The sequence below is a fragment of the Sminthopsis crassicaudata genome, chromosome 1, assembly GCF_048593235.1.
Source record: "Sminthopsis crassicaudata isolate SCR6 chromosome 1, ASM4859323v1, whole genome shotgun sequence".
Lineage (NCBI taxonomy): Eukaryota > Metazoa > Chordata > Mammalia > Dasyuromorphia > Dasyuridae > Sminthopsis > Sminthopsis crassicaudata.
The window spans coordinates 508,223,702-508,236,413 of record NC_133617.1 but is presented as its reverse complement, the minus strand read 5'-3'; the positions used below and the strand labels follow the sequence as shown (position 1 = coordinate 508,236,413).

The 12,712-nt window shown below is 33.6% G+C and overlaps 1 protein-coding gene across 4 annotated transcripts in view; it reads right to left on the bottom strand.

Annotated features, from left to right (window-relative positions):
* Positions 1-12,712, bottom strand: part of SEMA6A (semaphorin 6A) — a 174,676-nt gene that overhangs the window by 39,653 nt on the left and 122,311 nt on the right. For all 4 annotated transcript variants that reach the window (XM_074281542.1, XM_074281541.1, XM_074281543.1 and 1 more), the window contains 5 exons: positions 8,470-8,601; positions 3,682-3,837; positions 1,979-2,155; positions 1,405-1,545; positions 1,237-1,317 (listed from right to left, as the gene is read on the bottom strand). In XM_074281542.1, coding sequence (XP_074137643.1) covers positions 1,237-1,317; positions 1,405-1,545; positions 1,979-2,155; positions 3,682-3,837; positions 8,470-8,601 — 687 coding nt within the window. The remainder of the gene's footprint in view (positions 1-1,236; positions 1,318-1,404; positions 1,546-1,978; positions 2,156-3,681; positions 3,838-8,469; positions 8,602-12,712) is intronic.

Here is a 12,712-nt window from a genome sequence, read left to right as displayed (position 1 = left end):
AAATAATTGTTTTACTCCTCAAAAATATGACTTTGAAAGGATTAAAACTCTTTGGATGTATCTGTTCTGTTTTCTTTGTTTAAAAAAAAAATCAGACTTTTTACCATATAGTACTACCATATGGAGAGAGCAAACACACTGGTGAAGTAACTTTTCCTGGACAGTACCTGTCCATTATTTCCCCTACTATTGGTGAATTTATATAAATGGAAATGAATTTCTAAAATATCACATCAGTTTTGCTTCTCCTTTAAAATTCTTATAACTAGTTACCAGTTTGTCTTTAAGATCTGGTAATAGGCCCAGTACAGATTCTTTTTTAACTAAATATGTAGCCTATCTTTCTGTCTCTAGACTTTTAAGAGAAATGGCTTTGTTTAGAGGAATGGTGATTGAAGATGAAATTATATTCTGAAATAGAAAAATGGCCTGAAGGGAAAGTGTGGAATCAGTGCTAAATCTCAGCTCCTTGGCTTTTGGTTTTAGGAAAATAAAGGACAAGATAAGTAAAAGAAAGGTCCATTGATGCAATGGGAGCTATCTGAGAAAATATTCTGCCTCATGAGTATATCCATTATTACCACAAATTCACCACAGTTGCTTCACTGAGTATTTTTAAAAACTATTTACCAGTGTTAATAAAAGAATCTAATGCGAAGGTAATAACCCAAGGAAAACTTATAGTAGGGGAAGGGTTTCCTAACAGAGTCATCTTGCTAGAGACTTGCCAAGAATTGATTGATTACATGTGGAGTAACAAGGTTAATTGTATTCCAGTGCAGAAGAAAAGGTTTATTGATATAAATACTATTCTCAATATGCAAATACACTGTTTTAGAATGTCTTACAAATATAATATAATCTCTCTTCAGTAATATAATGGGAAAGGAAAAGAGAGCTACTCTCCTTTGGTCTGAACAAACCGTTTCAGGAACATAACAGGGAATCCTATTCTTTTGTAACTCAGTGCTGTTGGATTATGGTCTAGACATGTTCCTAACATTCCCTCTCTCTGGGGAATGTTTGGAGGCCCCCTGTGTTTTCTTTCTCTATATTTTTAACCAACCTCAAGATAATTTACTGCTCTCCAATTTGCATCACCTGATATTATGGAGTCCTATCTAATCCCAAGGGGAAAAAACAAAACTCTATTGATGATGTTTGCATTCACAGGTATAAGTAAATGAATGTCTAATTACTGCCGATAATTTCAGTACTTTCTTCCTCTGTGCTTACTTGGTATGGGATGACAGATGTGTGCATGAACTTCCTTCCTTCATCCACCCACAGTATGGATCTCTTGAGGCAATACAGGTCCTATAGGAAAAAGAGGACCATGAGTCATTAGGAATTCATTCTAACCACTCTATAGTTTTCAATAATGCAAGATATATAAATACATACTTTTTGCATTTTCCATGGCGCTCACACCGGCCAAGTGGAACTTTTATCACACAAGTAGAGAAGGCAACAAATAGAGAACTACTTGCTTTGTCCAGCTGCATGCCCATAATTCTCTTGTCTTCTATCCCATCATAACTGCACCTGATTTGACAAGGTGGTATAGTGTTATAAATGAAATCTCTAGGGTAATTCTCCCCTACCCCCTCCCAAACAAGGGGATTTTCTTAGCCTAAATGAGTTGAAGAGAAGAATTTTTCAGAACCAAGTGATTTACTCAGCTGAATTAATTAAGGGGGAGATTGTCAGCTTTTTTCTTCACAAAGGAAAAATAATGCTACTTCTGTATGATAGAATTTCTGAATAATTTCAAAACAATGAATAGTGCTGAAATTTATGACATAAAGCAATTAAAAACCATAAAATTAATAGTATCAGTATGACTTCTTGATATGTAAACTTACATCTACTATAATTCTCTTACTCCCCACCCCAAATGATTTTAACTGCAGGACACAGAAGTATCACATGTGCTTCCACAAATAACTACTTGGAAAGAACAGACGGCTGTACACACTTTTCAGGGTTGTAAATGTTCATCTCCTCCAGGAAAAGGCTATCATTTAGGAAACCATTATTTCCTGTCCTAGCCAAAAACTTCAAGATGATTCCTTTCTCTGATCCCAGGAAAACCACAGTGTGGTTCTGATGTGGCCCAGCAGCAGTATCTACAGCAATTTTGGTCAGGCGGTATCTGTAATGACAGCATCACATTAAAAAAAAAATCTTACTGTTACTCTGTCATTGAAGTTTCCCTTTTCCCACTTCAAAAACTTATTTCACTGCTTTCTAGTAATTACTTAAAGGGAGATATATATGCATATAAATAATATTTTTAAGCTAAGTTGTCCCTTGTTTTTAGATGCAGAGGATTAGTGTGGCTCCAAATTTAAGTAAGTTTTTATGAGTAGGTTTAAGCAAGGTCCCATGGTAAAGAGTCACCAGTAATCATCTGTAACCATTTAGCTACATTTTTTCAATAAATAGCAACAAGAGAAGAAATTGATACATCATTTAACTTTCATATTATTCTCATAGATGAAAGCAGTAAGCATGGTTTTTCCACATTCTTCCATTTAGGAGTGACACCTTTGTCAACATACTGTCAAAATGAAAGGTTCAGTATATATCCAGACTCTGGAGGGAGGTCTGAAATGGATGAAAGGGAGCATAAATGGTTTATGTACAAAAAAGGAAACATACTTATGTTGAAGCCAAAGGTTGAATTATCTCAGGTGGGTGAATAGGAAGGCACACAGTTGCCAAGGACACAAGCTGTGTTAGGTGTTAGATATCCTTTCTCTAATAAAGCATTTTTAGTTAGAAAACAGCAGTGAGTATGCATCAGCTTTGGGCTAAAAGTTACACAGACTAGACAAAAAAATTGACAAAATGGGTCCTTATGTGGGTCATACATGACCATTACTATCTTAAGGGTTGAAGAGCCAGGTTTTTTTTTCTTTTTTGGAGAGTGGAAGGGCGGAGCTTTGAAACCTCATTCTCATCTGTGAATACTTTAGATCACTCCTTGATAGAGGTAAACTTTATTTTTTGTCTGGAGGACAACCATTTTTCAGATGACACTTAATTGTTTTGGACATTGCCTCAAAATAAATAAGGGGGTATTACTTAATTATCATTATATAACTATTTCCCTTGCTGTCACCTCATTTTTGGATGAGGATTAAGGGATATGATTCTTTCTTCCAACACATCTATACAAACATATATGCATATGCATATATATATATGCAGAATATATTTTGATTGATAATTTCTTACGTTGGGAACATAAAAGGCAACTCTCCAAAACTATAAGAAACTGCATAGAGATACCTATCTACATTGTTAGATGTAGTCTTTTCATCAAAGAGTTCCCTATACTGAGGAAATCATAGGTCCAGTTTCTACCTTTACTGCTATCTCTGTTTTGATTTTTTACAGATTTGATTTAGTGGTGACCTGAATGAAAACTCTTTGCATTTCCTTTAAAAACTAGCTTGTGTTGAGCATTCCTGAAAATGCTGGAACTCTTCTTAGTTGAAAAAGTTTATAAAAGAGTTATGGTAGTTTCTGTTCAAATCTACCATCATTCATAGCTAGATCTATTCTTAACACAACAGAAGAAGTTTGTGGAATTTCAAAGTATTTTTCAGGAATATATTTTTTGCCATATTAATGAGGAAGAGAAAGCTCAACCATCATCTTCATGAGACTTACCTCACCATAGTTCTCAAAAACCATGGTCTATTGATAATTGAAGGTACTGCTTCATCCATAAGAGGATGTGTCTTTATGAAGTTTAGTGTATCATCAGGAAACTCATTGGAGCTTCCGTATTTTTCTAATGATGCTGAACCAGCACAGCAACCTGGTCTATAAGAAAGCAGAAGGGAAGGAAGAAATAAAGCTTATTTAATATCTTATGGCAAATTCTCTGCCTGAACTGCTTCTCTAAGTACCTAGCATTAGATAGGAATATCCTATAGACTGGGCAAAGGAAGCTGACCAATGCATAATGCCACCAAATAAAACATGCTTAGATTTCCTTTAGGCATATCCATTTGTTAGTAGGAGTCTAGGACTCAGTTCTTCTTAGGCTGAAATTACCTAAGCATACTACCAGAAGTACAAACAAATTTCAGTAAGCAGATGATGGTGTCTTTTAACAAATGAATAAAATACAAGGTCTACATCTGTATATTGCTTAATACATATACTACTTACTCCCAGAGGTGTAATAATACACTTGCTCATCATCATATTGATAATCACCAATTCATACTTTTACTGCTCAAAGTGGGGAAAAGTGAATGGAGTGCATCAACTTGGAGAAACAAAGCCAAATAAAAATCAATCTAGTCAAAGGTTCACATAAGCCTGTCTTAGTGAAATCATTCCCAGTATCAAGAAATCAGATTAAATTGAATTGCCTTTTTTTTTTTGTAGACAAGTGTCAAAAGCTAATAACACAGTAATACTGTGGGCATGAAAGAATCACCAAAGTTTCCTAATTAAGAAATAATTTGGTTTTGTAGCAAGAATAATAAAAATCTGCTTAGCTTTCCATAAATTTTGTTATGTTAGAAATCACGGGACATCCTGTCCATAACAGGAAACAAGCACTTTCTGGTACAAAGTTTCTGGTAAGTTCTCTTGGGCATGGTATTATAGTTAATAAATTTAGCCTAAACCAATGAGTTTCACTTTTTTTCTATGGCCACAGGTTGCACTCCTAATTCAGGCCAGGCTTGCTAATATACACTAATGATTATAGAGGAAACCGAGCAAGAATATGTGCAAAGATCAATGTGAATATACCACTTTGACAAATCAAAACTTTGAAGGTTATTTTTTAAAGAGAATGCTGTAGGATTATTATACTGTTATAGCACCTCCATGAACAGTGTCAACCTCTTGGTTGTCTGGAAAGTAGCTAACTTCAAAGTAGTGCCTTCAATTGACCAGCAAGTTGTTTAAAAGTATTTTTCATCCTCAAGAGTTACTCTCAGTGTGAATTTTCAGTTAGTCTGCTTTAACTGAACAATCATGTAAGGCATACTAGACTCTTTAGATAAATCTTGGTGAGAAGCCTAATGAACTGAGGAGATTGAAATCCCAAGCATAGCAACCATCACAATCAAAATTTAGCTATACAGTTTTGCATGAATTCAACTTGTTTAAGTCCCAGCTGTAGTTTTAGTTAATGAGATCTACACTTTTTTTCTAAATCTCCTTCCCTTTTGTTTGGCAATTATCAACAATTTTTTTTTCCTATATAAAGAATAACAGGGAAAAAAGACTTCGTGTGAAGTCATGAATCTTCAGTATAAACAGTACTCCTGCCCCCAAGTATTTTTCAAACTTAACATGGTAATTACAACATTGTCCTGACTTTGTGTCTACTTTGAAACTACTTCGAAACTGCTTCCTTCTTTCTTCTGAGTAGTTAAAAAAATTATTCATTGATGTTTCTTTTTTTCTTCCTTTTCTTAAGAATAACTATCACCTTCTTACTTCATTCCAATTCTCCCCTACCCACAAAAGTCCTTTTTTATAACAAATAAGTGTAATTACACAAAACAAATATACACTGCCAATTTCTGAAAAATGTGTATGTTTTCCCACAACTCTAGTGTATCACTTCTCTACCAAGAGATGGAATGTAACATAAATCATCAGTCTTCTGGAGTCAAGATTAGTCATTACATTGATAATGGTGCTGAAATCTTTTATAATTATATTCTTTTATGATATTGTAATCATAGAATGAGTTTAATCCTAAATCTCCTCCTCACTTCACTCTGAATCAATTCCTATAAATCCTAACAAGTTTTTTAAAATCAGTCTTTTTTTTAAATCATTACTTATGCTACAGTAATTTTTTACATTGATTTTTCAATAATTTGTTCATCCACTTCCCAAACGATAGATTTTTTGTTTTGTTTTGTTTTGTTTTTACTTATTATTTCTTTGTTACAAAAAAAGTGTTACTATAACTATTAGTATATAGACAGGTCATTTTCCTCTTTACTTTTTTTTGGCACATAAATCTTGTAGAGGTGTTTCTGGGTCAAAGAATATGCATATTTTACTAACTTTAGGGGTATACTTCCAAATTGCTTTATAGAATGGTTAGGCTACTTCATGGTTCAATTAACAATGCATACCTAATCTGCCCTTTGGAGAGCTTCACTGTCTCTAAATATTTTGCCTGAAGAATAAACAGTTCTTTGTTAGCCTCATGTTTTAACATGTATCAATCTTTATTTTTCAAATACATTTCTTATAGACAACATATTGTGAATTCTACTATTCAATTCTGATAATTTTCATTTTATGGGTGAGCTTATTCCATTCAAGTTCATGGTAATAATTACTGTGTATTTCATTTCATTATAACCTTTTTTTCCCCCTGTACCTTCCAGAGCTCTTTTTATAAAGCAAAGGGGTAGAGAAAGAGAAGGAATCTGATCAATTCTAAAATTTTATAATTTCTACTCCAAGTCTAGCCTGCAAACACTGTCTTACTACTTTCTTTTTTTTCTTTTTAATGGCTCTCTTATGATAAATTCTCTTAAGCTGATTTGTTTAGCTTTTGATACTTCTGACTCTACTTTCTCTCTTATACCCTTTATCTCCTTTATTCTTGCTTATTTCCCTGATAGTTTAACATATTTTTATACCAAACACTTACTCTATTTTCCTTCCTCCCTTCCTCTGTCCCTCTTTGTCTGTCTTTCTCTCCATTTTGGCAAGTTCAGAGTAGAGTTCATGAGATATCTATTACCTCTACTTCTTACATTTTATGAAAAATGGCAACATATTCCTCCTAATTTATTATTTCTTCTCTAGTGTATCTTCCCCCTTCCTTTTCTCTCTTTTCTTAAAACCCCCAAACAAAATAAAATAAAATCCAAGTTTTATCTTAATTATCTGTTACCTTTGAAGGCAAAAGGTTTCTTAAAAAATGATTTTTTCCTTCTTCTCCATTAGAATGTAAGCACTTCATCACTGTTTGCTGCAATGTATTTACCCTTATAAGTTTCTCTTATTTACTCTATTTACATTTCAACGTTTCTATTTAGCTCTATGGGGTTTTTTTTTTAATGAGAAAAGCTTTTGATTCTAATAAAAATTCATAATTTCCTTTGTGGAATGAAACTGATTCATAGGCAAGTTATTCTTGTTGTAAGCCTTTATCTTTTGCCTACTGCAATATTATATTCCAAACTTTCTCTCCTTTATTATAGTTAAAGCATTGTCTTGACTGATTTGATTGTGCTTGGTATTTTGGGGGTTTGAGGTTTCTTTTAGGATGTGATTAGTGGATTTTTATATTTTTTACTTTGTCCTCTGGTTCTAAAAGATCTGGGAAATTTTATGATATCTTGAAATATGGTGTCCAGATTTATTGTTTGCTCATGTTTTGGAAATAATATGATAAGTCTTTTATTACCTTTCAACTTGTTTTCCAATCAATCTTTTTTTTAAAGTAGATACCTTAGATATTCTTCTATTTTTCAATATTTTGATTTGGTTTATTTGTGGTTGCCTTAGCACATGATTTAGTAGCACATAATTTAATAGGCCTTATATGGGAGGCAAGCTGGACATTCCCCACGCCTGTCTTAACACATGATATTTCTTCATTATATTTGAAGTTCTCTTCTATGTACTCATATTTTCAACTTCAGACCCATAAATATGGGACTTCATACCCAAGCTAGTGCAACTTTTCTATTTGGTACTTCATTAAATATTGAAAAGCAAAAATTGCCTTAAAATATAATGTTACATACATCATGACTCAGTGGAAAGACATCATCTGTGAATGAGAGCATCTGGAGAACTTCATCATCTCTAGGGAATTCCTTTTCCATTTGGACTCTGCACTGGAAATGTCAGTAACATCACCATAGTATGGTGGGAAAAGTGCTTAATTTGGAGTCAGAGGACCTCAAAGTTCAAGCCATGACTCTGGCACTTACTATTGTGTAACCTTAGACAAGTCACTTTATTTTTTTAGACCATGTCTACCTCATCTGTAAAATAAGAAAAGAATTGAACTAGATAACATTTAATATTCCTTCCAGTTCCAAATCTATGTTCCTTTGATCATTCAATGGAAAGTAGTTGACTTGATTTTGCAGCTAACAAGATAGGTGCTTTGTTCTGACCTCAATTTTTCTTATCTGTACAATGAGGAAAGTTGGAACCAAAGACCTGTAATTTCCTTTTCAGCATGGGCTAAGTCCAGCTTTAGGAAGGCAAAATATTAGTAAGTGACTATTCTTTATTTTGAGGTTACGGTGATAGAAGGCAACAACATGATATCCAAACACACCAAGTATTTTCTATAGGAATCCATTTCTAGATTTTATTGTAATCTACATTTTACATTTCTAACACAAAATGGATTATTGTATTGCTAGGATAATATCTGTTCTGTAAGTGCAAAATATCAGCATTTATATCTACATAAAGTTGTAGTAGGTAGGGATGTACCTGGGTTTGGGAACCCGTTCATCAGGAACTGGTGTCCACGTAGAATCTGGAGATTTCTGTTCTTTGAACCTCCCAGTGAAAACATTGGCAATGTCAACCATGTCATAGGCACAGACTGCAGACCCAGGAATGCTGCAATATAGCATTTCATAGAAAGTGTTACTTGCATAGTAGTGCGTATAATTTTGACTTGAAAAACTTAAAAATCTTCCTGTCATAGATTGTCCAGTATTAAACTTTCTAATTTGGGGGTTTTCATTGTAAAAGTCTCCCTAATGCAAAGGTTTCTAGCATGGATGGGAAGGCGGGGGGAGGAAGGGAGGAGAGGAAAGAGAACTTTCTCCTACTGAGATTTCTGTCAATGTCATGCATTAACAAAATCAAAGATGAAAATATCTCTCCCTTCCTCCTATCCTCTCAATTTTCTTTGAGACTTTCATACATTTTTATATACCCTTTGAACTTCATACTATTCAAGCATAATGGGAGCAATCTAACAGTTGATTAATTTAAACATTTTTCTATTCCCAGATATTAATCACAAATCAATAACCCACAGAATTCAGTCTTTAGAGAGTATTTTGCATGTGTAATATTCATGAAGCAAAAGTTCTTGTCAATCATTGGAGCTGACCTATACTTTCGTGTTTATTTGGGTAGACTTTTGAATAGCTTCTCTCCAAGAACTAACCCATTCCATTCTGGTGGTCAAGGATTTCAAATACAAAAACATTTTAGATCAGACACTGTAAATTTAAATTTGGCTTCCTGTTTGTCTTCTAAGACTAAATAACAACCTTATAAACCACTACAAAGCATTATGTAAATAAAAGTACTATATAAATGCTAAATAATAATGATGATAATAATCCCCACCTATAATTACATCTTTGCAAGATACTTTTGGAAGGATTTAAAGATTTTTCTTCAATAGTGGGAAAGTATGAATTATTCATTCATCTCTGTTTATTGTTTGCACATAAACTCATGTTTATCTGAAGGTAACTCTCCATTTTGATCAAGTAAATAGCAGACACCAGCTGGCTGAAGATTTATGTCATGTTTTTAGGTACTGGGATATTACACACCACATCAACTAAAGACATGGAGCACTAGCCCTTTTAAGTATAAGAACATTATCAATTAGCCAAGAAAATCATTTTTGGTACATTGCATATGCTGAAATGATATGGAAAAGATTTCACAAGTTATTATGAGGATTTTATGCTGTCCTAATTTCATAATACAGTTACTGACATGTTAATAATACAAATAAAAAGAATAGGCTGAGTGTTTTAAGTAGATTTTATATGAGGATAAAAAAGTAACAAAATTTTAAAATCTTGAATTTTAAAAAAATATCAGTATGTATTTACATCCTTTTGCATATCTGAGACAGGGATTCCTTTAAACATTCTAGATTTGGAATCTTCTATAAAAAATAAAAAAAAAAATAAAACAAAGCCAAAAAACGTCTTTTTCTATATTCCTTTTATCAGAAGCAACATGTCAGAATAAGTAGAGAGTTGGCCTCCAAGCCAATCAGAGTTTGAGCACTGCTTTTGACACATACTGGCTGTGTGACCTTGGATAATTCACTTAATTTCTTCGTGATCCAGGAAATTCTCTAGTACTATAAGTAGCAGAGAAAGTGTCCACCTGAACTATACGTGGGAGTTTCCTTACTCAGGAGTTCTCTATCCAAGTGAAGTTAGAGATTCAGTCTCCTACTTTATCCTTCTATATTTCCTAGTGATAAAATTGTTGTAAGGCTTCTCTTTATTTTGTGAATTAAAATAACTTTTACTTTCAGAACTTCTTAAAATAACTAGAAATTCTTTAGATAGTTGCCAAATAAAAGGAAAAAAATCACATTTAGATATGAAAAGAGGACTGAGTATATTTAAGCTGGGAAGTCATATTGCAGATCTTTTTTTTTTTTTTTTAATTGGATTGAACAAATGTCGATTTTTAGGAAGTAGAAAGGAGTATATGAGAAAATGGGCATGCAGTTTGTGTGTATATACATATACATTTAAATACCCAAATTAACTACAAAGGGCCTAAAAAAGAAAAGACTATCTGCATCCAGAGAAGAACTGATAAATTTTCAAGAAGATAATTTAGAAAACTATCTTATATGGGGTTCTACAGTACTTCTAAGGCTGTTACTGTGTATTAGTAGCAAAATAGCTATGAAGTAGTCAGACTGAAAAGGGTACTAGCCTGTGTTCCTGAATCCAGACAGGACTAATCTTAAAATAATGTTACATAGATTCCTATTTATTAATAAATATATAAATGAATGAATGAATAAATAAATAAATAAGCATGGAGTTGAGATCCCAGCCTTCCCATTCCATTGTTGAATGTAACAAGGTATTTGGATTAGCTTTGGATTGAAGATGTTTGGATTAGCTGCCCTGCTGGTGTAATATAGGTCTTAGCCCTTACTAGAAATTTTGAAATATGCCATCCTGGAGAGAGACCTTTTGCTTCTTACCTTGAAAGAGACTAGAACTACCAGAATCTTTGAGTTAGAGAGAGATGGACTGCCTGTGGCAGTAGGGGCTTTTGAAGGAGTCTGTCAAGGAGCAGAGGAGAGGGAACATGCCTTCTGGAGCCAGATGGGATAGAAAGGAGAGAAGAACAGCAGCAACAGGGCCATGTTGATTGGGTCCCTGAAGCTATCTTGTGTTAAGTTCCAGAACTGGGAACTGAGCATATCAGGCTAGCCTCAGGGCAAGCTCTGTTTTAAGAACTCAGAACAAAGAACTCAGACTAAAACTTGCAAGATATGCTGATCTCTTTAATGATACCCTGGTCACTTAGGAGCAGAGGAAGACTTCAGAAAGGTTTTATATTTTATTTTCCAACTTTCCTTTCCCCACATGTGTTTGCTAATAGGAGCTATTATGTGATTTTTCATGTTAGTACTTTAAACTGTTTCTTTACTCTCATTTTACTTTAAATAATAGAACACTTTGAACTCCATGTCTTTCTATGTATTTCATGAGAGGAAATGGGAAAGGAAGAATGCCAGTGACAAATTGGAATTTACAGAGTTAAAAAATAGATCTGATGGACAGAGAAATATGAGAGGATCTTATGGTGACGTTTTTTACTAATAAGTTATATTTATAAGCTCACTACAAGAGCAGTGAAAGTGGACCACAAGGCCATTTTGCCTCTATGCTGGAGGAGTCTTTGCTACTCTAGCCCTAGACCCATATGCAAATCTCTATCTCAGAAAGAAGAGGAAAGGTGGGGTAGAGATGTGGACCTAAGGAAAGGTCCCACCCCTTGGGCCTTGTAATGGGAGGATAAAGGTGTGATTTTGCAGAATTCAACTCCCCCAATCTTAAAAAAACAACAAAACCTAACCAGTCAACTTCGCTCTACAGTGACACCTACTGGTTATACCAACAATCCTTCCAGTGAAGATATTCCTATAATTAGTTCACCCTGGAAAGTAGTTGACCACTGTTCTCTCTTTATAGAATTACAAGGCGTCATATCATCTTCTAACTTGTAACTAACTTCTAACTTCATATCATCTTTTTTTAAACTTCTTCAAGGATGAAACTCAATTTGTTAAAACTTCTTCATAGCAACTTTTATCTGTGATTTCATAATCATAGAATTTTACCAATTGTCCTACAGCAACATGCTTTAGGATTCCTCCAAGTTTTCCAAATGTCTCTTGAAATAAAATAAAAATGTTTAATTTTAAATAAATTTAAATTAAATTTAAATAAAAAACACAATTCTGTAAAATTAAAGGAATGAATAATTTTACAGATTTTTTTAAAGAACAAAAAATAATATGACCTAGTGAAGGGAAGTAAGTTCAATGGGATCACAAAAATAGAAAAGAGCATAGCTGGACCCTAATTTCAGGTCTTTGGGCTCCAAATCCATGACACTATTTAGAGCATGGTCTTCTCCCTAGAAGACTACAAGTGCTACACAGAACTGAGCTTATAGTCTTACATATTCTGCTTTTAGATACAAGCCAAGAATTATAATGACTTTTATCCAGAAGCACTGTGTTTCTTGGGCTATGCAAGGCATAAATGTCAGGATAGAAAATTCATAATCAGGAATCCTAAGATGAAATTTATTTTTGAACATTTTCTTTCATTCTTGATAGGATTATCCAAGTTACTTAATTTTTTTTGATGCCTTCCTTAGTTTCTTATTTTGAAAACAGAGAACAATTAGGTTTAGTAATAATTAAAAT